The sequence below is a fragment of the Pleurodeles waltl genome, chromosome 9, assembly GCF_031143425.1.
Source record: "Pleurodeles waltl isolate 20211129_DDA chromosome 9, aPleWal1.hap1.20221129, whole genome shotgun sequence".
Lineage (NCBI taxonomy): Eukaryota > Metazoa > Chordata > Amphibia > Caudata > Salamandridae > Pleurodeles > Pleurodeles waltl.
Genome location: NC_090448.1, coordinates 326,478,408 through 326,504,840, shown reverse-complemented (window position 1 = coordinate 326,504,840; position 26,433 = coordinate 326,478,408). Strand labels below are relative to the sequence as shown.

At 42.8% G+C, this 26,433-nt stretch overlaps 1 protein-coding gene across 4 annotated transcripts in view; it reads left to right on the top strand.

The window, feature by feature from the left end:
• UBA7 (ubiquitin like modifier activating enzyme 7) overlaps positions 1-26,433 on the top strand; it is a 912,980-nt gene that overhangs the window by 381,417 nt on the left and 505,130 nt on the right. For all 4 annotated transcript variants that reach the window (XM_069206847.1, XM_069206846.1, XM_069206844.1 and 1 more), the window contains one exon: positions 8,033-8,222. In XM_069206847.1, coding sequence (XP_069062948.1) covers positions 8,033-8,222 — 190 coding nt within the window. The remainder of the gene's footprint in view (positions 1-8,032; positions 8,223-26,433) is intronic.

The following is a 26,433-nucleotide window of genomic DNA, read 5'->3' as shown; positions in this document are numbered from 1 at the left end:
CCAAGGAAAGCTTTACATTTGCTCTTGGCCAGAGTCCTGACCGCAAAAAACCATTCCAGAGATTAAGCTCTAAACCCTTCAAAACATTAGACTTTAGAATATATGAACCTTATTAGCCTACGGAGATGGTTGTGAAGCTCTGTGCAGCTGTGAGGAGCAACTACAGCTCTCAACTAATCAAGGGTAATGGAGAGCATTAGCTTACATGCCAAAACTGGGGATGCCTTTTGAAGAGGACAAGAACGAGCACTTAACCTCAGGATGAGTGTAGGCAATATTCAGCTGAAAGGCTTGAGGAGAACTAAAGCTCTGACTGAACTTATAGACCATCTAAAGGCTGATGGAAGCAAAACTGAGAAGGAGCTGGGACTGCTGGATGACTGATTGACTAACATTGTGTCTATGGAATGGCTAGGTTGGGCGCATAGTGAGTATAGCAGAATAATTTAAGCTAAAGGTAACGAAAGTCAAATCTTTCTGATTCTGAGAAACTAGCTGGAGGGTGATTTGGAACCATTCATAAGGACAGGATTGGAGCAGCAGCTGAAGAGGTTTGCTCTCGTATATGCTCCATTGGGTGGATTTCAGCCAGGGTCATTTGGATGTCAAAACAGTGGCCCAGAAAGGCATGTGTATCATAGAAACATCTCAGAGAGGAAGTGCTGAGTGTAGACGTGCTCTCCTGCACATGTGCGGTATACCTTTTTTCTTTGGAGAAGATGATATTCTCCTGTCTGCTGCCACTGACCATGCATCAGGGCTGCCATTGTTTCTGTGGCTTATGAATCCTTGGGGCCTGCATGTCCTGTGAGTGATTGGGATTGAGGGCAGAATAGGCAGCCTCGAAGGAAATATATGTGTGTGTGGTCATGGATTGCACCAGGCATGGGCAGTCTAGCTTGTGCGTAGCCTGATATAAAGTCTTATCTGCTTTAACAAGACCAAAATGCTCAACTAAGTCAATGTTACACAGTGCTACACTTCAAAGTTAATGTCATTTTACTAATGTTTGTATTTTAGTTATTTGATTTAAGTAGGTAGTGGATTTGACTGCCGTTTAAAGTCAAGCCTCAGGACCATAAACGCCGCATCTGCTCTGAAACCTAATTTTCATCAGACTGCCCATAGACCCACTACCCAAAGAATGAAAATTCGTCCTTCCCTGGCATGGGCACAGTCATTAAAGCTCGAGTCCAGAAGACATTGAGCTCAGCAGTTAGAGGCACTTGCTGGTCTAGGTGCCAGTACACCTTGAGATCCTCAGATGACTCAAACGTGGTGAGGGCCTGTGCTCACAACCCACTAGTTAAAGTCAATATTTTCCAGTGGTGGGGCACCCACAAGGATGGTGCAGTCACCACTGGGAACAGGATGAGCCAGTGTAGAGCTGCCAACATGCAAATCCTGGGTAGGGCTAGGGGATTCAAAGGGTGACTTCCTCAGAGCCGTTGGGGACCTAGGGCCCTCTTCTCCAGCTAACCCTCTGAATCACCAGGCCAAGGAGTAAAGTTAAGATAATCCTTCCGACCTCGGGGGACAACCAGAAGATGCACACATGCTCCCCAGAGCATGGAGTGAGGACGATCCAGGAATGAAGTAGTCTCATCCTCTATTAAGTTGTGAGGGTGATGGGCTTACCTTTGGCCCTTGATGTCATCATGCAATAATGTTGCTTGTCCTGATCAGCTGACTCTGGTGTCCTCGTGCTCTGCAGCAGAAAACATCTCAAGGATGGTTGGCACGCATCCTTGTAGTTTCCTAGGCTCGGGACTCCATCTGACACAGAGTTCTAACACAACAAATTTTCTTCAAGTTCAAGAGGGCAACAGACACTATAGACTTGGTTCCTGCATCTTTGTTTAGGTAGCCATAGCGGTGCCGCTCTCATAGATGTAGAGAAAAACACTGGACCTCCTACTGGTTGACAGGGAAAATACTTATCTTCCCCTGATGGCCAGACTAGCCCAGTTAGGAGTCTGCTACTTTTGAATTCCTAAGTGCCTGCTAGTGATAGGGCATCCTTCCTGCGTGTGCCCATGCATATTCAGCATGTGGAGAGAGCTTGCTGCCTCCTTGCCTTTGAGTGGTAGTGGCACTTGGTATATCCTGTCTCCAAGAAGGTATGCAAATTGGCTTGAGTCGAAGAAGCCATTGCTTTGAGATGTCCAACGACCAGTAAATGGGGGTAAAGTTGTCCTAGAAGAGGAAAATCCTTTCAGTGAATGTATGCTAAAAGAAATAACGAAATAAATAAATAAAACCCGATTGAAACAAGGGCAAACGGCTGATTAATCTTTACCCACCAGGCTTTTGCGAGTATCTGGGAGAGGAAGGGGAGGGCTGAAATGTCTAGCATAACAAATACCAGCTTTGTTTACAGCAAGCACACTGCCCCACCACTTGCTGCTCTTCCAATGAACCAAACTCAAAATCGACAGAGAGCCCATACAGCCTTCAAGCATGTCTGTCAAATGATGAAGGACAAAGAATCCTATTTATGGGATGATCTACTTTGTAGGGAGGAAGCTGGTAAGGGTAATCACTCCTTTGGCTGTACCACCGACTGTAGATTATGCACATACCACTGTCCAGCTGCTGTAGTCACTCTTGAAAAAGAGAGGCACACTGAGTTCCCCCTCGACTTCAGAGCCAGGGTCTGATGTGTCGATCAATTAGACTGGTAGAATCCTTATTTGGCTTGAGTGTTGTTTGAGCTCACAAAGGGAAAAGCAGTGTGTCAACCGGAAAAAGTCTTGGGACCTTTAATTCTGATTTGGAGGTATAATGACATTGGAGGTTGCCTGAATGGCGTCTTTAATGCTCGATATTTTTGTGGCAAAGATGGTAAGCCGGACATAACATAGTTAAAGTTCGGGACCAGAGAGGACATTTTTTACTGACTCTAGTCTTGTGTTAGACTTCGAAGAGTTTGCTTGTTTGATTTGTTGTCCAGCTTATTCAAGAAGCAAAATGTGTCTTTTTTCCCCCTTGTGTAGCTCTCTGTTTTAGCCTTGCATGTGTATTTTGCATTGATCCCACATCTTCTGACCTTCCATTTCCCCCAGCAGCATTCAAGGTTTTGCCCCATCCTCTTCATCATTCCCAGTTCTAAGATGAGCCATCTTTTGGACCCCTTCAGCGCAGGTTTATGTGTTTTTTTATCTCAGAGGTGGGAGGGACACCACATTGAGAGCTTTGGTGATATTGATATTTTTGGTTTGATAGGTAACGATTGATGTGGTGTCTGCCTCATTTAGTGGAGGTGTTTTTGCTGCTGGGTGGACATCTTTGAATCTTGTCTGACACCATTTGTGGAGTGATCATGCAAACATTGATATGAGGTGTTCAGTAAGGTCTTGACAAGTGGGAGCTTGGTTTCCTTGGTATTTCAATGGCGATTAACAAGTGGTCCAACCATACAAAAAACTGTCTTTAGTGTGAAAACCAGATCTAGTTGTGTGACCAACCTTGTGGAACAGTAGTTTAATTGGCTGCTTGATGTCCATGGCTTCCTGGTTGTAAAGGACATCGCTGGCAAATGTATTGTCCTGTATATCGACCAACAGGTTGAAGTCCTCTTATAAGGATGATATTCTGGGTCTTGGCTTCAAGGTCTGTGCACATTGGGGGTATTTCGTCCAGGAACTGGAAGTTGCATCCTGGTTTGCAGCAGAATATTGACAGGTTGAAGCAGGAGTAAGGACAAGAAGTGCTCTGCGCCCTTACATGTTGGAATGGACAATAGGCCAAGGCAGCGGTCCTGCTTCACTCTATTTTGCACTGTGAAGGCTGAATGGAGAGGGCACAGGGTGTTGAGTGGGCAGATTTTATAAAAAGTAGCGCAGTACAGCAAAGTTGCTGTGCTGTGATAAATGTTTTGGAGAGAGTAGTGCTAGATTTACAGTCCCAATTCTCTTAAGACATTGCGTTGCTGTTCTCTCCTCCAGCACATGGTTACAAATAGGCTCCCTAGAGCCATGCAAACACCTTAGCACTACAGTGCAAAGGTGCGTATGATGTCTAGCATCTGTGTAGTGTTGTAGAGGTACTCTTCCAGTGCAAAATACCATGTCTAGATAATCTTTTAAACGTTTCACACATTGGAGGTGTGCTGTACAGTGCAGGAGACAAGCAACATATGAAAAGTCAGGAGAAATTAAAATGTTTGTCCTACTTAGCACCTGTCTGGATGAGATGTTATTTTATGGTGCAAAGGCCTGTCTAAAACTTTTAGTAGAAAGGGCTTTGAGTCAAAACATACAGGTGATAGGATGGAAATGGCCATGTACAAACCATGAATCAACTCCGTTACACAAAGTAATGCAAACCAGTGCAAAGCGCTATTATATAGGTTATTTTCCATCACAGAAACCTTTTGCACTAGAGAGTAAATACTTTATCAAGACTTTGTACTGCCCTGCTTCACTTTAGTCTACAGGAAAGTGTTGATAAATCTTCCCCACAGTTTCTTGGTGCCGCCAAACTACTCTGATTCAACTGTACTGCACAACACTGTTGTTTTTAGATTGCTACTGCACCAAGCTACTGTCTGGAAACACTATGGAGGACCTTTTATAAATTATTCAGCTTCTTTAATCTCCCACCTGACACTCTATCTGTCACTCTTACATGTTCTTTTTCATCCCAACTCTCTCCCTTTATTACTGTTTTTCTGCGTTTCTCTTCCTCCTTTTTTCTCTATTTTGTGTTTTTCTCTCTTGCTTTGGGTCAAAGACTGATGAGGGAAAATAAGTGGCAGTCCTCACGAATAACTGCCAGTGGGCCCCACCTGCAACCACCGGCTCAAATTAAGCACTCCCAACATGCCACCAAACGTCTGTCCGGTCAATGTGATGACATTTGAACATGACTCTAAATTAAAGGCACTGGCTTTAGAAGAAAATCCAGCATGTGAAAACAGCGCTAAGAAGCCTAATATTTGACAACTGGGTACTTTATTAAAAAAAGCAACAAATTAAAACACAACAGACGTAGATTCACTGCCTCCATTGTGTAGGAGAGATGTGTGATTGCATCCACGTCTGCAGTGATTCTGGACTGACTTGAACATTGGGTTCAGATCAAACACTGGAACTGTTCGAAAGTGATGCCCCATGGTTTGTCTGAATTAAATGCTGTTGGGGGGGGCTTGCATTCGATGGCCATGTAATTTTCCATCATTGTGCCGCAGTGTCCATAGAGTTGGGCCTTATCTTTTCGCTTACGCACTGACAAGTTTAGTGAGGAAAAAGTAAACACTACGTTTTTTTTTTTTTATAACTCTGCCTCCCCCAACAAGGCTGTAGGAGCAAGTAAAGGCAAGAATTGACTTGGTGTGAAGGGAAAACATGTTGGCCTAGAGAAGGAGTGAATGTGCCTTGAGAATGAACTGTCATTTTACTCATACAAATGATTCCACTGAAGCAGTGGTTCCCCAACCTGTGGTCCGGGGACCCCCGGGGGTCCGCGACTGCTTAGAAAATTAAAAATATAATAACAGATTAGGGCCCCACCTTTCAGTAATGACTCAGTGGGGGGTCCCCTGGATTCAAATAATCATTCAGTGGGGATCCCTGGATTTCAGTAATGATAAAGTGGGGGTCCACAGAAGCCTAAAGGTTGGGAACCACTGCACTGGAGGGAAACGACACAATTAAAGACACCTAAAAGACAAATGTCTTATCATATAGGCGGGCCGATGCTTACTGGAGAGAAAATGTGCCTGCTTCTTATTTCCTGTGCTCTCAACCCAACACCTTTCGCCCACATTGTGTTCAATAATTCATAGATAGCAGAATTAATCTGCCACCGATGAGTTAGAAGGTGGGAGGGAACAAAAGCAGCTGCTGGCATTGCCAGGTGTGTGTGGAAGCCATGAAAGAGGGAACTAAGGGTGTGTGCCAAGCTCCAGGCAGGCAGCTGGGTCTGTGCCAGTCCCTGGTTCCCATCTGACACAGTCACCGATTCCGGACCCTCAGGGGAGGTGAGTCCTCGCGTGTTCACCCTCGTCCTGCAGGATGCATGTTGTCCCAGGTGATTCTCTGGCCTTGTTTCCGCTGAGTGTTCTCCCTGAGGCGCACTATGTGCAAGAGGGTGGTGGGCTCATGCACAGGTGTGGCGTGGGAGGTCATGACACACTGATTAAAAGTGATACTTTAATTTGGTTGATTTCCCAAACCCTTCCCACCTGCTTTTATTCTGCGCCATCAGCACCTAAGGTAGCCTACCAGCCCCCCAACGCCCTACAGAGCCTGCTTTACCCAGGAGCCGCACTGTTGCAGAACTTCATGTCTCCAAGCACTGATTAAGCAGCCCCGTGCCCTGAGACCTCTTCTAGGGGGCAACTAGAAATCCTAAACTGGTGTTTGCTTGTGATACATTTACTGCCTGACACAGTAAGGAAATCCCAAGGCTGGTGGAACAATCTCTCACCTATGCTTCAGTCTTAGAGCCTGCAATGTCCATCCTCTGTTGAGGTTGTTAATCAATTCTAATGTTCCAAAACTATGGTTCAAAGCACCTGTAAATATGAGGGTGACAAGCACCACTGCATCTTAGAGCTGCAGGATACCCTGGACCAAGCACGGATGCAGCTTAGAACTACACTATACCCTGGACCCAAGCAATGGTGCAGCATAGAGCGCCACTATCCCTGGGACTCTAGCACTGGTGCAGCTTAGAGCTGCAGAATACTGTGTATCCAAGCGCCAGTGCAGCTTTGAGGTACACTCTACCCTGGACCCAAGCACTTGTGCAGCTTTGACCCACACTATACAAGCACTGGTGCAGCTCAGAGCTGCATAATACCATGGACAAAAGGTCTGATGCAACTAGCATAGAGAGGGAACTATAACCTAGACTTAAGCATTGATGCAACATAGAGCTGTATTCTACGTGCAAGCAATAAGATAACTTTAGAGCTGCTGAATACCCTGGATCCATGCACTGGTGCAGCTTAGAGCTTCGGAATACCCTGGACCCGAGCACTGATGCAGCTTAGAGCCAAAGTCTACTCTGGACCAAAGTACTGGCGCAACTTAGAGCTGCATTATATCCCAAAAACTCGAGCACTGGTGCAGCTTAATGCTGCTGAAAACCCTCGACTCAAGCAGTGGTGCAGCTTAGAGCTGCTCTGTATTTTGGATGCAAGCACCAGGACATAGAGCTGCTCAATGCCCTGGACCCAAGCACCTGTGCATCTTCGAGCTCCAAAATACCCAGGGCAGCCTGTGATTGCTTAATATCCATTTCTCCTCCCACTAACCCCTCTCCCTTGAATCCTATCACAGTATGACTGTTGTACTGTGATGTTGTGACTGCTCAACACCCACAGGCACTCCCACCGTCACAGAGTGTGACTGTTGCACATTCCTGACTCTCCCTGCCACCACAGAGTGTCACAGCTCCACCCCCCCCATCACAGTGTTACTGCTGAACATGCATAGCCACTCTCACATCAGCTAGTGTTCCCTTCCCACCATCACAGAGCGTGACTGCTGCTTATTATTGGGCCTTCCCACCATTAAACGTGGTCGCCTCTGAACATTCATTTCCATCTCACCCTAATAAAGGTGTGGTTGATAATTTAGGCCCCCTATCACCATTCGATTGTCTGATGGACATTGGCACCTGAATTGGTATTCCTGCTTCTCCATAATGAAGGGCTCATTAAAGTGAGGCTGTGAGTATGGATTCCGTTGGCATACTTACGGATCAGGGCTTTAAGTATGTCTTCTCAGGAACTCCACTTTCCAGGCCTGTTTTTATATTGAGGGCTACAGTGTGGAACATTTTCATCTTTATAAACGATTTTATCAGTGAAGGCACCAGATCCTCCATGACATACAGGCTTGTTTGATGGTAGGAATGAGAGGCCTGCTGGTCATGTCCAACTTCTAAAATTGCTGTTCCTAATAAATTAAATTGCAGTGCTCTTCAACAAGGCCCCCAGCAAAGCATTATCCTACTTGGTAAAATATAGGGATTGCATGGATATGCTTTTCAATATGAAACCTTGATTTATCTTTTTCAGGAGAGTCACTTGGATTACATTGTGGCAGCTGCCAATCTCCATGCGCAGAATCACAAGATCCCCGGCTCCAGAAACCGAGATGCTATCCGCCAGATCCTGGATACAGTTCGTGTCCCTCCATTCCAGCCAAAGTCAGGTGTCACTATACACGTCACTGATGAGGAGGCAGCTGCGGCCACAGAAGATATTGGTAAGAAATCATAGCTCCATCTTGAGTTCAGACAAGCTTTCCAATGTCTTTCATTCCGACTCTATATATCATTGAAATACTTAATTAAAATAAAACCACTTATCCAAACCTCTCAGCAATGGGCACCAAAATGTGAGACTTTATAAATGAATTAATCATTTAAACACCCACCATATAACACAGTGATCTCCTTATGTTAGCCATCCTTGGGGAGCCCGGTAGGACCAGATAGAGAATCTTGTAAAGAGGTCAAAAAGGTTATAATTATCTAAATACATCTGTCGGTCTTTGATAGCCATTAAAAATGCCTTTTCCACATACAGGCTCGTTCGCTCTCACTGATCAATAGCAGATACCCAAGTGCAGTCCACGCTTAACTGTCTCATGGGTGATGTCACACTTAAGAAATTCCAGATAAGTGTTGTCCTGATGAATGTGGAAGAGGAGTGCTATCTGATATTCAGAGGTGTTACAAATGCCTTCCTCTGAGAAATCTAGAACATACAAAAAAAAAAAAATTATAAGCATTGTAGAGATTCACTAGCTGCAGTCCTTTTGGGGCATATGCAATTATATTTTTACATCCTTGGAGCAGTTCAGATAAAACAGCTTTCATATACTTGTGGTCATTATTCACCATTTTGAGGTGTGCATGTTAATCCTAAGACACCATGAACTTGTTTGCCCACCTACACTCAACGTAGATACGGGGAGGATAGTTCCACAGATCCCGAGTACAGAATCAGGAAGAATATGCGTGGACGTAATCCCACAAATGAAAATTCTGACTGGGTAAAATTCACAAGCGTGACACATTTTCCACAATTGGAATTTTAGAGTTTGTCAGAGATGGAGCATTGCCGAAAACAAGCAGTGCTTCTTCCCGTCCAAGCTTGTGGTTCCCACTCTCGATTTAGAGTCAGAAAAGCACCAGGACAACTTTGACTGGGTGAGCTGGCTTCTGAGTGGTCATCAACAAACTCTGGGGGTTATTACAACTTTGGAGAAGGTGTTAATCCGTCCCAAAAGTGACGGTAAAGTGACAGATATACCACCAGCCGTATTACGAGTTCCATAGGATATAATAACCCCCTCTGTGTTGAATGTGACAACTGAGACTAACTTGCCCTGCCTAGATCTGTTATGCGAGGCATGGTGAGCACTGGTATGGAAAATGCAAGGAGAAAAAATTACCTGCACGCCTGGGCCATTTGTTTTTTGTCTAGAGAAAGTCACACTTTGAAATTGTTCCCTGGAAAAAAAAATGTGCTGAGCAGGCACTTTAAACATGTCACGTGCGTGGTTGCTCCCTTAATAGCACAGGGACCCCAACAGACAGGCAGGGATCAGTCAATCTAGTGAACAGTTCTCTGTCAGGGTGCCGGATGTTATGATCTACAGCCCCAGGCTGACCGGCGGACTGTCCACCAGTGTCTAAATAAGGACCTTGCGCTAAGTAGTAGGTCACTGGAAATTAATGTGAGTGCAAGGGACATGTTTTCTCCACCTCATGGTTGTGGAAAAGAGAAGCAAAGTTACATTTGAGGATGTACTTGTCTGATAAACTTGCTCCTGCAAGTTTTGCATCTTGCAGAAAATTTGCAGGAGTAAATTTAGTGGATAAGAAATAATCATGGAAATCAGTGACTTGCGTACTTTTTTATGACAAGGTCTGAGAATTTCTATTAATCCCCTAAACGTATGTGCAGATACCAGGATTAAACCTAAAATTTAAGAATTTCTGACTTCCGAAAGACCATTTCTCAAATGGCATCAATATTTCTAATTATTTTAGCACTTGTTTACACTTAATCACACATCAAGGATTTCAAGAGGACACCTAGAGAAAGGAGGAAAAAAACGAAGGAAACATAACGTGTATTTGTAAAGCGAACGTTCACCCAGAAGGCTCTCTTGGTGCTGAATAACAGATGTTTATTGTTACCCAAATCAATGGTACTCATTTTATCGACCTCAGAACGATGGAATGCCAGGATCTGAACCTGTAACCATGAGGTCGAACACAGGCCCTTACAGTGGACGCATTAGTGCACTGAGCCACCAGATTTGAAAAAATAAAGGGGTTCATATAAACCCTGATAGATGATCTGTCTGCCAGCCTGGTATGGATTTCTGTGCCTTCAGTGCTTCTCATGAAACTCCCAAAATGAGAGTTTGTGTCAGCAAAACAAAATAATCCAATGTATCTGATGCACGGGCATATTCTTCCTGAACTGCAGGGCTATAGTGTGTATTCTCTGAGTCCCTCATGCCTTCAAGGGCAGACCCGGGCAGGGACAATCAGTGGAAGTAGTCCTGCCCTGAACATGGCCACAGTTCAGCAGCTGTGACTTGGCCACTCAGTGGCAGACACAGCTGGGTTAATGATTGCTGTTAGCTAAACGAAACGTTTTATCACCGTTCTTGTATTACACTCGAAAGGCAGCTCATTTGCTAAACTTGAACCTAAGGAAACACTACAGAAATGTATCATTTCAAATAATAAACTTCGAGGATACCAATTCCATTCTGTCATCCTCTGGGTTGCTGTGCCTCAACCACACTTTATGTACAAGTGCATAACCGGGTAGAAGAGGTCACTAATGGCAGAGGACAAGACGTAACTACTGATTGATTAAATCCAAAAAAGAATTCATGATTTTTTACAGAACAAGATCCTACTCATAGACCTTTTGTGACATGCAGGCAGAAATTCCTACTGGCCACTCATTTTGCAATATGTTCCTACATCTTTTCAATGCCTGCTGCCGGTCTTTGATTAGATCACATCATGTCTTTGGAGCATGTGTTGTGAACTCATTTCAGCTGCAAACACACACAGGCTTCTATTTAAAGCAGTTTTCTTTTATGCAATATTGAATTGGGATTTTATGTTGAGCTTGGGAACGTTTCCTATTACTAGCATTTGCCAAAAAAAGGGGGGGGGGGGGTATGTTTCAGCTTTCAAAGCTAATCATTTGAAGATTTTTCTTCTGGATATTTTAAGGATACAACAACATATTTCACAGTAATATTTACAGTAATGGAGGCTACAGTATTTTTCCTGAAGTTGCGGCAAACCAAACGCAGAGCTTCGTTTCTCTGGACCACACTTTTTGTTTGCAGACCTAAAGAGGCGGAAAGGAGAAAAAGTTCCCTCGTCCAGTTGGATTTGAATAGTTTTACATTTTTTAATCTGCGGGGTCCTCGCACCAGGGTTTGTGGATTTTTGTTAATTAATGGTACATATAGATGTGTGATATAACACTGTCAGACCCATCCCCCCACAAAAAAATAAACTCTAATTTCTCAAAAGCTAGTGAACAGATTTCCACCAAACTAAGCCTAAGCAGTTCATTGAGTAAATTCCACCTTTGTGTCAAGCTTGGTGTGTGCCATTCGGCTGTTTTTTCTCTACCAGAAGCAAAGATTCCCATTTTGAAAGTCACTTTCTTACCCTACCCCTTTTCTTTGGTTTCTGTTTGATGGATCTGTGCAGATGGGTCAAATGTTGCCAAAGTTATTAAAAATGTTTTCTTCAGTGGAAACTCTGACCTAACAATAATTACACTTTGGCTATGCCATATACATACTTGTTCTTTTTCTTTCTCCCCTATAGATGTTTACAGACTCGTTCTCTCTCTCTTTGAAATGGGTGGCTTGAAACATTGCCAATTACTGTGCTCCAACATGGGGTTGCTGTTCTTTTATTTGCTATGTGTACTTCCTTTGCTTATGGTGGGGCACCTTACTTAAAATAGGCCCTTCTAGTCTAAGCTTTGTATTGAAAGACATGTTTAAAAAAAATAGGAAGAACATGATCATCTTTTATATGGAGGAACCACTTAACTTACCAAAAAGTAAATGTTAGTACATCAGCATTAAAATGTATATATTTCAGACAATAGCTGGCTGAAGTATTTGGAAAAAAATGTATTTATCATTGCTAATTCAGTGATCCATGTTGATTTTAGAACACTGACTGCTTTTTCGGTCGCAGTATACTAGTCTGCGCAGCTGTCTGGTTTGCTAAAGACATCTTGGGGACATTCAGAAATGCATTCTGCCCGTTGCTTGTCATGTTTTCTTGCTTTCCATTTGCTGGCATATTTAGTTTAGACTGTCCATCTCGATTTTTGTACCTTCCCTTGCCCAAACCTTATTTACAGTATCCTTCCGAGTGCTCCTATTCTGTAAACAGGCCTGTAAATCTTGGTCTTATTTGCTTTGCATTCATAGAACAAGTTCTAATGTTAGGCGCTGTGTTCCGAGGGTGCTTGTTTACTTTTCTTTCTCTGACTTCAAAGTGAGAGGACTATTTTGCTGGATACTGAGGTAGGAAATAGTTTTTTTCTAGCACACAACAACATTCAAATGAACTGTTCACTTATTTCAAAATATAGCAGAATTAGCAGCACAAGTGAAGTACTTTTATGTTACTTCTGAAGTGTGGTAGAAACAAATACTTTAATATGATCAAAACAAATCATTACACTTGGTGATGCAATTTTCACACATTTTTGTCATGACCTGTATGTCTGTGCAAATGTAAAAGTCATTTCAATTGAAAATGTGTCTTTAATGACAGTGTGCTACTACACCATGAATACTCCACTCTCAGCACTCCACTCTACTCTGCACTACTCCATATCACTGCACTCTACACCATTCCACTTTACACCACTCCACTGTACACCACTCACTATACGCCACTTCACGCTACTCCTCTCTACTCTACTCTGTCTCACTGTACTCTATGCTAATACACTCTCCGCCACCCTACCCTTCACCTCTCCAGTCTAGGCCACACTAATCTACTCTGCAGGACTCCACTTTACACCACTGTTTTCTATGCCACTCTGCAACACTGCATTCTATGCCACTGCACTCTATGCGACTGCACTCTATGCCATTACACTCTATGCCAATACAGTCTAAGTCAATGCACTTTACTCTGTAACACTCAACTCTATGCCCCTGCACTCTATGCTTATCTACTGTACACCACTCTAATCTACTCTGCACCTCTGAACTCTACACCACTTTACTCTATGCCATTACTCTCTCTGCCACCCTACGCAACTGCACTCTACCCTGTACCACTCCACTCTATGCCTCTTCACCCTACTCTGGAGCAATGTAGTCTGTCCCACTGCACTCTGCGACTCTACTCCACTCCACCCTATGCCACTGAACTCTACGCCACTCTACTCTTAAACACTGCACTCTATACCAATGCACTCTGCTCTGCAACACTACACTTTCTGCTACTGAACTCTCTGCCACACTGCTCTGCACTACTCCACTCTATACCACTGTACTCTACAGCACTGACTCAACTCTGGACCACTCTATGCCACTGCACTCTATGCCACTCAACTCTACTCTGCACTCTACGCCTCTGCACTCTACGCCACACTGCGACGCTCCCCCTGGGCCTCTCCACTCTACTATGCACAACTCTAATCTACTATGCACAACTCTAATCTACTCCACTACATTCTACAACGCTCCATTGTATGCCGCTGAATTCAATGCAACTGCACTCAGTGCCACTGCACTGTGCGCCACTATACTCTGCAACACTCTACGCCAAAGCACTCTACACCAGTGCACTCTACTCTATGCCACTCCAGTATAGGTCACTCTATGCGACTCCACACTATGCCACTCCAATTCATGGCACTCTTTGTCACTCCACGCTACAACACTCTACTCCACTCTTTGCCATTCCACTCTGACACTCCACGCCACTCTCCTCTACGCCATTAACTTTTAGCCATGCTGAGCAGCAGCCACGCTGGTGTACAAAATGACTAAAATACATTGGTAAAGCCAATAGCTCTTGCATTGGCAAGTCCTATTGGCTTTTACCAATGCTTGTTTAGGTCGAAGGCTACCAGAGAGAGCAACTGTCTGTTTTGCTAACATCATCTTAGGGACATTCCCAAAGTTTCCCTAGGAAAGCGTTCCGCCCATTGCTTACCATTGTCTTTGTGGTATGTAACTCTTGTTGCTTGCTTTCTAATTGTTGGCTCTATTTCTTTTAGGCTGTCCAGCTTGAGTTTGTCCCTTCTCTAGCCCAAACCCTATTTACTGTATTCTTCCACCAGTTCGGATTACTGTGAACAGGCCTTTAAATCTTATTCTTATCTTGTCACCTTTGCAACGCCTTCAACGACAGAGGTCAAATGCCAGGCTCTGTCTTCCATTTAATTGGTGTTTACTTTTCTTTCTCTGACTTCAGAAGGAGAGGATCTATGTGACAATCATGCTGGCTACTGGGGGAGTGCTTGAAGACGATTGTACGATGTTAGAGTTTTTTCTAACACACAAAACTTAAATTCATGAATGAACTCTACAGATATTTCAGAATATATCAGAATTAGAAAAGCACAAATAAATCACATTTTATGGTAAAGTGTGGTGGAAAAAATATTTTAATAATATCAAAACAAATAAAAGCACTGGGTGATGCCATGTCCACACAGTGTGTGTGTGCTGTCAGTAAAACTGTATGTCTGTGCAAATGTAATGGTCATTTCAATTGAAGATGTGTTATCTGTAATTGCAGTTTGCTACCATGTCATGCATATTCCACTCAACTCTACTCTGCACCACTCCACACTATGCTACTTCACTCTGTGCCTCTCTAGTCTACACCACTCTATGCCTCTCTAGTCTACACCACTCTACTCATCAACACACTGTACCCCAAGCTACTTTATGCACCACTGCTCTCTTTACCACTTCACTCTTTACCACTGCACTCTACATCACTCCTCTCAGCACCACTCCACTCTGTCACTCTACTCTGCAGCATTGAACTCTGTCAATGTACTCTACTCTGTACCACTCCACACCAGTGCACTCTATGCCAATTAACTGTGCGCCACTCTAATCTACTCTGCACTCTAAGCCACTGTACTATACCATGCCCCACTCCACTCTGAAACCATCTTCTCTATGCCACTGCAATCAGTGCAACTATACTCTGCACCATTGCACGTAGAGCCACTCCACTCCACGCTACCCCACTCTGCACTGTACTCTGTATCACTGCACTGCACACCAATGCACTCTACTCCGCTCTACTATACATCACTGCACTCTGATGGTCTGCTCTGGAACACTGAGCTCTCTTCCCCTGAATTCTACACCACTGCCCTCTGCGCTGTGCCACTCCATGCCACTGCACCACTCTATGCCACTGGCCTCCATGTAACTCTACTCAAAACAACTGCACTCTTCCTCATGCACTAAACACCACTTAACTCAAAACCAATGCACTCTATAGCACTGCAGTCTCTGGCAACTACTCTACACCACTGCACTCTATGCCACTATATTCTTCAACTCTATATGCCACTGCATGCTAAGCCACTCTATACTACTCTGCGCCACTGTACCACTGCTCTGTTTGCCACTCTACTTTGTGCCACTCTACACCACTGTGTGCTACTGCATTCTACGACACACTACTCTGCAAGACTGCACTTAGTGCCATTCTACTCTATACCACTGTACTTCGAGCCACAGCATGCTGTGCCACTCAACACCATTGCACTGTCATTGCACTCTACCCTGAACCACTGTACTCTACGCCACTGCTCTCTGCTCCACTCTGTGCCTCTCTACACCACTGCACTCTGTGACACTCTACTCTGAAAGACCACACTTTCGGCCACTGAAGTCAATCCCACAGTACTCTGCACCACTGCACTGTACATCACTCTATACCATTGTGCTCTACATCTTTGCACTCTGCGCCACTCTATTCTACTATGAACCACTGTATTCTGTGTCATTGCTCTCTGAACCACTCTACTCTGTACTACTCTAGATTATGCCACTGCACTCTACACCACTGTTCTCCGCTCTGCACCATTCAACTCCATGCCACTTTACTGCACTCTATGCAATTACACTCTGCATCACTCCATGCACCTCTAATCTATTCTGCACCACTGTATTCCACGCCACTGCACTCTACACCACTCTTCTCTATGCTACTGCGGTCTATGCCATAATACCCTACACCTCTGGAATCTACCCTGCACCAATCCACTGCACTCTGTGCCACTTCAGTCTACTTTGAAACAATGTACTCTACACCATTGCACCCTATGCAACTGCAGTCTACTGTGCACCACTCTACTGCACTCTATGCCAGTCTACTGTCACTGCAATCTACACCAATGCACTCTACACCATTTTACTCAAAACCAATACATTCTTCCCTACTACACTCTTCGCCACTTTACTCTACAGCAATCTACTCTGCACTGCTGTACTTTTTGCCACTTCCCTCTAGGCAACTCTACTCCATTCCATGATACTACACTCTGATACTCCACTCTATGATGCTCTGCTCCATTAAACTCTACTTCACTCTGACACTCAACAACACTACTCCACTCTACGGCACTCTACACATCTTCCTCTATGCCACTTCATGCCACTTTACTGAATTATTTTCTACAACACACTACTACACTCTACTTCATTCCATTCTATGCTACTTCTCTCTGACACTCTACCATTCGACTCTACAACACTCTACCCCAATCTGTGCCGTTCCACTCTCCTACACTACTGCACTCTATGCCACTCCACAACAATCTACTCTGTTCTACACCACTGTACTCTACAACGCTCTATGCAACACCCTCTATGCCACTCAGCTCTATATCTCTCTAAGCCATTCCCCTCCAATCCCTCCAGAAGACTGCACAACATTCCACACCACTCAACTCTACACCACTATATGCCACTGCATAAAACTCCACTCTACTTAACTTTACAATACTCTACGCCACACTCCTTTACCCCACTAACTTTTAGCCATGCTAAGCAGCAGCCACACCAGTGTGCAACATGACAAAAACATATTGGCAAAGCCAGTAGCTCTTGCATAGGTGAAACCTATTGGTTTTGACAAAGCTTGTTTATTTATGGTATGTTATTTAGCGTTACACTAGCCACAGGAGACGGCAGACATTCATGGCAAAACATTTTTCTTGCAGCATTATCTTCTTAAGCATGAGGTGATGAGAACAGTACTAAGTGTGTGATAGAAACACGATTATTGAAGCGAGGTTGGGATGGAGAGATCATTTAAATACAAACTAGTGGCAGTGAATTATTATATTAAGTGTGATTGCTACCTCACATGTACTAACAGTGAATTACATTGAGCAGCTTTACAGTTTGAGGCACAGGGATAGTGATTTGCTCAGAATCGCAAGATTTTCGGGGAAACCCTGGTCTGGTTCTGCTGGTGTTTTTTGCTTGACTTTAGAGTTAACTTGTTAATGCTATAAGTTTATGACTCGCACCAAGCCACGTTCACATATATAATGATAGTCTCCATGACATTAGGCTGTCGCCTGCAAAATTGCTGCAGCATGAAGGGTAATTTTGCTGTCTGAACCTGTAAGGACCTTTACTAGTTCTTTGCTGTCTGAACCTTTGTGCACCTTTATGATCAGCCTAACCTGATGGAGAGCTGTGCTGTCTAACACCCGGGACTGAATGTGTGTATCTTTTAATGTTTTCATATAGTCTCTTATAAATAGATTCTCAGTCGTATAACCCGTAAGATTCCTGAAAGGTACAAGGTGGGAAGATAAAAGTTGAAGGTTCACATGAGGGATGTGTGCATATACGTTTTGATAAAATGTTAGACTGTGTTCAATTTCACACCCAAATTGCATACTCTGAGTATTTGACGCGCCTGCAGAACCTGGTGGCGGTAAGCATCTTTTTAAGATAATCCTCCTGAAAAACACTCTTAGGAAGGCAATTCCGGCTTGACACAGCACACGGTGGTGTTTCATGAGTGCAGCTCCAGAGCTGCAGGTACCACCAATGGATGTATAACTCATGTAGTTGAAACATCCGTTCTGTGCTGCGCAGTGTGGCTGGCTCTAGTACTTAACAACAGTTATGAGGGGGAGAAAATACTCTGCCCCAACCCACTCTGCAGGGCGCGGAGTTGGCTTCCCTTGCTCTTGTGCATTTCAGTGGTGGTCTTTCTGTCCCCATTGAAAATTCACGAGCCGCCACTGGTTTTCTCCTCTTTCTGTGCTGGTTATTTCACCCTGAGGAGAGAATCGCACACGCTTTTCCAAAACCCATTTTATTATATTTTATGAACGTGACACAGAGGCAGGAACGTATGGCAGATTAACGCACCTTTCAATAACCTTCGAGTTACACAGGTGAGGCTTATTCTGACACTGAGTTCCAACGGGAGCCTGACTACAACAGCACCAATACAAACATATCCTGTTCTACAAGAGGTGTCTGTTACTTTCCAGTGTGGAGCATCTGCCATACCTCTTTTCCACTCCCTCATTAAGGGTAGAGCCTCAGCTCTCCATCTTCTCGCTACGTCCCTTTTTGCGAATAAGAACTCCATCCCTATGAGTGTGCGTGTTGCTCTACTACTGCCCATTTCCTCCATGAGTCCTAACAGGGCCATTTTGGGCATCAAATATATTGGTTGACCCATAACGTTGGTACAATAGGGATGGACCTTTTCCCAGTATGGTTTTATATAGGGACAGTCCCAGATCATGAGCATTAGAGTCTCCTCCTCATTTTGGCATCTGGTACAGTTCGGGGACATCTCTAGTTTCAGACAACCTTTCTGGTGTATAGTAAATGTCGTGTATGTAATGGAATTGGATGGGACGGAAGCAAGAGGAGATGCATATTGGATGTTGGACCCTTTTGTCCTCCCACCACTCCGTCAAGTGTATTAAGGTCCATTTCCCAACTAGCTCGCTATTGAGCTGACAGGTCTGGAATATTGGCCATCAATGAACAGTAATTCCTTGAAATCGCACCTTTTCCTAGCAATTTAATGTCAGTATAGATTTGAATGGTTTATATTGCGGAGAATGTATCAGTTGGGGTCATAGGGGTTCAAGTATGTGATGTAATTGAAGGAATCTGAAAATTGGGACTTATGTATATGAAATCATTACTTAATTTAGCAAATGCCTTAATACAGTCTCCTTCACATATGTTCTGAAGTATGGATGAGAGCCCACAATTTAAATTGTAGGACCATATTGTCTGTCAGAAGTAAATCTCCCTCCCTTAGGAGTTTTATAGTATAATACATTTATACCAGGATATATGTGTTAAGTTTTGTACCATGCCACGAAATCCCACATGGTAGCCCGAGAAAGGTGCTTGGGAGTTCTCAATTGATATAAAAATTTACTGGGTTAGTGTCTTAGAAATATTGTAATTATAATCTGTACACTGGGTCATCTCTGTCTCCAAACAGCCAGTCGTTAAGGATTATTAGGTGTGAGGCCCAGTTGCAAAGTTGGACGTCTACCATGCCTAATCCTACATAAAACACGGCTTGCATACTTTTAGCATAGGCCACCTTAGGCTGTTTACCCAGCCACAAATATCTCCTTTCATTGGCTAAAGTTTATCATAGAAGAATTGTGGGATGGCATAAGGCATATTTTGTAGAACATAAAGACATTTAGGGAGAGGTACCATCTTGGGTAGTACTACTGAACCTGTTATGGACAAGGAAAGAGCAGTCCATCTTTGAATGCTGTGGTCAACTTGCATCAGTAAGGGGGAAATATTGTGATTTATTTCTTAATTGGGGTACGTAGCAGTATGAATCCACATGCATATTGGGTGGTGAAAGTGCCACGTCCTATTCCCTACCAATCCATCAAGAGGGACCATCAGGGACTTAGTCCAATTCACAGTGAGTCTGGCCCAATTTGCAAAAAGGCACAACACTTTCATTATGTGGATACAGTTATTTGCTGGTTCCGTAGAAACAGTAGCACATACTATGTGTATAGAGAAATATGAACTTCCGGTTAATCTACCCATTGAAATCCATCTACTAGTGCATCTATCCTGATCCATTCTACTAGAGGTTCGATAGCCAACAAAAATAAAAGTGCGGACAAGGGACAGTCCAGCCTGTTGCCCCTTTTGACGGGGAAAGCATTTGAGAGCACCCCATTGACCCTCACCTGTGTCCACAGTGAAGAATATAAAAAACATAGGTAAGCCAAGAACCAGGGCCTAATTTAATCTTATGGAGGACTTTCAATAAAAACCTCCAACTCATAGAGTTGAAGGCCTTCTTTAAATCTAAGAGTAGAAGTGCATGGGGGCTCAGTAGTTCTTGGCTCCTGGCCATAATTAAACGCTGTCTCCAGAGGCAGTGTACTGCGTCCGGGCATGCATTCATGTTGGTACCTGTGCACTAGTGTTGTGATAACTTTAAATAACTGAGAAGCAAGAATCTTGGCACGGGTTTTAGTCTCTACATTTATAAGAGAGATTGTTGGTAGGAAGAGAAGTGATCAGGTAGTTTACCGGGTGTTCAGAAAACCACGATTGTTGCCCCATGCGAGTCAAAATGACAATTCATCTAAGTTTGTCACTTCCTCACATAAAGAATGTAGATGGGGACCAACTGATGACAGAACTTTTTGAAATATTACACCAGGAAGCAGTTTGGGCCCAGTGTTTGACCAATTATAACCTAGTGATTGTATCTCCAATTTCAGCAATTGTTATGGGCTCGTCTAGATTGCTTCAATGTGTCAATGTCAGGGATCTAACTGGGAGATTGTCGTCCTATGGTCAGAATCAAGTCATATTGTCACAAAAACATGAATCCTCTTGTCTAGTTGTTTACCCTGTCTAAGGCACCCTAAAGAGAGACATTGGTGAGTAATTTATTAATGGTAATCAGAGCACTGCAGAGATGATCCCCTCATCCGGGACATCAGGAGGTTGTTCTCTCCTGGGGCTTAGAGTTCAACTTCAAGTTGAGTGGGTTTAGCTGTCTCTTAGATTCTAGTTGTGTCCTTATTAAAATCTGATTGTGGGTTTCTCTCCATCTATCATCATGATCCAGCCAATTCGAAACACTATCAGGATTATCGAAGTGAGTATTATAGCTATGAATGACCTTGAGATAGACCGGGAACAACAGCGTATATTAACTTCATGGCTTTAACCTTCTGTTTAACTTCTATAAAACAACTGGCATTGCTCCTGAACTTTAATAGTGTAGTCTGAGAACACCATAGTAGGGCCTGCCCTGAGGGAATGGACATCTTTGCTCTAATAATTTATAAGATGGCATGCCTGTCTCTGCAATTCAGGAGTCGCAGAATGAATGGTGGAGGTGGGGCCCTAGGCGCTGGCTTAGCCACCAGTGAGCACTGCGCTCTTCCATTACAAAATATGGAGACGGCTCTTCTTTCGGTATCCAGGACATTAGCGATATGGTCATAAATTGATTTGGGTTCGCCCTTTCTGTTCCTTCTTGTATTCTGACAATGAGGATCGCCTTCAGTGTCCTCAGCGCAATCTTCCAATTCCCTTGTAGTTTTAAGGTGCTGTGAAGCTTGTTGGTGAGCGGTCTTTGTATTGTCCTCTGCTTCCAAGATTCTCTCACAACATTACAGACATCTTGTCTTAGAAGTGTGAAGCTTGTACTAACTTCACTGATTTTAGTCTCCAGTGAGGAGCGTGTCTCTCTGATAGCTTGTGAAATAGCCAAGGTCACATCTACACGCAGGCCCTCTTGCCCTGAAGCAATCAACTACAGCTCTGCTTTAGTGGATGGTCTGTCAGATTTATCAGTAGTGGCCTGCCTACTCGATGGGCCCACTTTATCATTCACCATGACTGTGTTCAGAGAGGAGGGCTCCACCAGGGTTCCTCAGAGGTGTTAAAAATGTATAAATAGGAGCTGCCGGTCAAGAACCAAACACTCTTGCCTATGTCCTGTATGCTGTTCAAAAGCTATTTCAGAAGACCACCACACTTTGTCCCCCTATAACCTTTTTTGTTAGAATAAATTAGCTAATGTTTATTTCTCCTGAGCTGCACCTCTCTGGGTATAAACATTTCTATTCAGGAAAAGGCTCATTTTAGTCACATTTGCCTCTATCAGCCTCATCTTCTTCATCCTTTAGCTTTTCACTCAGTCCCCTCCCACAATCATTTTGCACCATCCTTTCCCTTCTTCCATTTTTTCCTTCAATTGCCCGAGTCCTCTTTTATGCTTTCTTCTTTCTCCCTATTTTTGCTTCAATTTTCCCAAAGTTTCCATAACTTTTCCCTGCACGTAGGCCAAACTATCACCTTTTTCAAAACTAAGCCTCAAGCCTAATCTCCTGCTTGGGTAATCTGCGTGTGCAACTCTAGTTGAACTACGTCCTGGGCATATTTGTCTTTACAGAAAATTGATTACATAATTGGTTACATAAACTGTGAGCCTTTTTGGTAAAAAAACCTTTTGAGATAAACTTTAAATTTAGCATCTAAAAGTATACTAAACTCTCTGATCAGAAGTAAATATTAGACTGTCAGGCTGAAATTAAGGGGAACATCAGCAGTTAGCTCACAAGAGAAAGAGAGCAAGTCTTTTGTTGGTATTGAGACAGTGATGTGTCTGCTTTTTCATATTCATATTAAATTGATAAACTAATTCTTATTTTCCATATTACTCCTACATAAACACAAGTCATGCATTGTAATGAATGACGGATTTGAAGATTGGGGCATTGTAACTATTCCTTATCCTAAGTTTCATTGAGTTAGTGCATTAGTCGTCTGGTATGAAATATATTCAGGAGTAATGTAGTACTGTATTTTCATGATTGCAGACCTTGTGTATAGCAAGTAATATATGCTTTTCATTTGCAGGTATTGTCTTAATTGCCAGTTGTAAATAAATAAATATATAAATCCAGTATGAAGATTTATTTTGTGCTGTTTACAAATATACTCTAATCGTTATGATGGTATGCTATCTTAGTGATTACAAATGTCAATGAAATCAGTCTTTTGCTTTTGGATTGCTGAATGGATTTGCCTCTTCTTGAATTTAGCAATTCCTCCAGAAAAAGTACTGAATTTGCAATGTTCTGTACTTTTCTTGCCCATGACAGCAATTTACATGTAGGTTTGGAAAGTTCTTTTGAAACCCTTGCTCCTTGAAAGAAAAGACATTTCCAAGAAGAAAAACCCTGCTCTAACCTTTCACCTATATCCTTATCCTTTCCTGCGGAATTTATATTAATTTATAGTCCTTGTTTAAAAATCCTTGCTAAAAGTGAGACTCTAGTAACAGAGACTGTATTGTCTTTATGGAGTCTGACAAAGATTCAACAAGGTGTTTGTTGTAGATTGTGGAATCTGACCCTGAGATGAAATTTTTGTTTTGGCATAATATTATTTGAATTTAGGAATGTTGATCTAATGAAACAATTGATGTCTTTTTTTGTGGAATTTGCCTGCTACAAGATCTCATAAGAAGGGGAGGCTCTGAACATATATTCTTACCAGATGGGACATTGCCGTAATCATTATCAAATTAGCATTGGATTATAGTCATATTTTAGAAAAGAATATAAAGAAATCCCCAGTATCTGACTTTATAAAAATAATTGTAATTATTATTAGCATTCCACCAGAATAATGAAAGCAAATTCCAGTTTCAGATTACGTTGGTACATTTGCTTCAGAGGATTACAGCTCAAGATACTGAAGTAAACATAATTGTACCTGTTGATTTCAATAATGTCCTTGATCCATCGACCAACATCGCTGGGGAAAGTGATATAATTCAAACTCATATGGCTATTCCCCCAAATAATTACATCTTTTAAAGTTTGGGAGAAGGATACTGGAGAGTGATGTATGTGAATTATTGGAAAAATTAAAACTGATAAACTGCAATGGAGGAAACAAAATCATGGAAAGCCAATTTTAAGGAAAGACAAATTTAAGGAAATACAAATAAATAGAAAATTGTAGGAAAGATTTTAAATTAAAGCTCATTTTAAGGAAAAATCTAAAATGACATTAATTAAACTTGCGTGGACTTTATAGCTTGTGAGGTTTGTTTTTTTGTTCAATGACAGTGGTGGTGCTGCTGCCAGTAAGGCTTGGTGGCACAGCGCATGGAGCGTCAGAGAGTGGGGGGGGGGGGGTAGAATAATTGAAAAAACATAAAAAGGCTTACGTGCTGCTGCCGGCCCCCATGTCCCTCTGCTCCAGCTCCTCAGTTCTTCTCTGTTTGCTTCCCTCCCCACGCAATCGAGACGGAGAGGATGCTGACCCCGCCCGAGACTTGGCAAGCTAGCAGTGGCTAAGCCGAAAAATAAAATGATAATAAAACATTTTTATTTTCTTTTATTCTTCAGCTGCCTTTCAGCAGTGGGGCAATAGCGTATGGGCCATCCCCTGTTCAGTGATTGGTAATGTCTAGGGATGCAGAGGGGTTTTTATGGGTCGGGAATTGGTGGAGGTCAGGCACAGAAATGGGGTTCTAGTGTTCATGTATTAGTGGGCTTTCAGTGGTGAAGGTTTTTTAGGTATTAGGAATTTATGGTTGTTGAGCATTTTGTAGGGCTCATGGATGGTTGGAATTTAGGATCTGTGAGGATTTTTAGGGTTAAGTGATGGATGGAGGTTAGGGGTGGTGAATAGTTTGTAGGGTTCAGGATTCAGTGGATCTTAGAATGACAAGGGGTTTTAAGAATTCAGGAATAAATGGAATTTTGATGTACAAAGGTGTTTAATAGGGTTCATCGATGCGTAGTGTTTAGAAGTGGTGAGAGGGTTTTAGAGGTCATGGACGGGTGGGCTGTAGGAATAGAAAAGTTATTTTAAAGGTTCAGGTATGGGTGTAGTTTAGGTGCAGTTGAGGGGGTTTTAGCTTTTTGGTGTGGTTTGAGTTGAAGGAGAGAAGGGGCTTTTAGGATTCATGGATGTGTGCAGTTTAGGCATTGTGAGGGGTTTTCAGGGGACATGGGTGAATGGTGTTTAGTGGTTGTGAGGGGGGTCAGGTATGGCTAGGGTTTAAGGGTTGTGAGAGGTCAGCAAATTAAAAGCATCCGAAGTAACTGTTTGACAATGTAAAATATATAAATCTGAAATAATGTCCCTTGAAGTAAAGCAATGAAATAAATACCTCTGACACAACTTTCTGAAAGTAAAACCTGCATCCATTACATTTACACGTTAAAGGTAATCTTGCCAAAGCCAATTTTCATACAAAGAGACATTCTATGAATTGGTTTCTATGAAATGGTAAATGCAGTTTACAGTTTGGGTAAAATGATTTCTAAGTAATGGTACACCATTACATTGTTTTTCTTTGAAATCACATACAACCACCTGAGAGCAGTGGGGATGACTTAACTGCACTCCCACTGTGGTGTCTCAATGAGAGAGTTCAACTAGATTTTCCTGCCCATCTTACTCACTTTAATCTAGAAAGGGCTACCTCTAGGGTTATGCGTTGGTGGCTTAGAGAGTACGTCACTAAATTAGAGCCTTTGAAACAATAGAGAATGGCCATCTTGTTCAAAAGGCCAGTTAAAATTGTGTAAATGGCAAACTGGATCCCTTCATTACTTTTGGTTTTATGGAACGAGCTCTTGCCCTTAAACGTCTCATTTGGTCACAAAAAATTGTGCCTGCTTTAGATAAATGGAAAACAGAATGAGGGAATAGCTTGATGAAGTTAGAAACTTTGACCATGGTATATAAGGAGTTGATTTACCGATGTTGTGCTTTGTTGCTTGTCAATTTGGAAATGCCTATGCCATTCTTAAAATGTCATTCTTTCCCACCGGCTATATCTACTAAGGTTTTGAGAGACCGAGACTATAAAAGTTGCTTTATTAAAGAACTGAGAGGAAAAACTAAAATATTTTCAGTCCACTCGTGAATGTTTGAAGATTCCTTCAATTACATCACATACTTGAACCCCTATGACCCCAACTGATACATTCTCCGCAATATAAACCATTCGAATCTATACTGACATTAAATTGCTAGGAAAAGGTGCGATTTCAAGGAATTACTGTTCATTGATGGCCAATATTCCAGACCTGTCAGCTCAATAGCGAGCTAGTTGGGAAATGGACCTTAATACACTTGACGGAGTGGTGGGAGGACAAAAGGGTCCAACATCCAATATGCATCTCCTCTTGCTTCCGTCCCATCCAATTCCATTACATACACGACATTTACTATACACCAGAAAGGTTGTCTGAAACTAGAGATGTCCCCGAACTGTACCAGATGCCAAAATGAGGAGGAGACTCTAATGCTCATGATCTGGGACTGTCCCTATATAAAACCATACTGGGAAAAGGTCCATCCCTATTGTACCAACGTT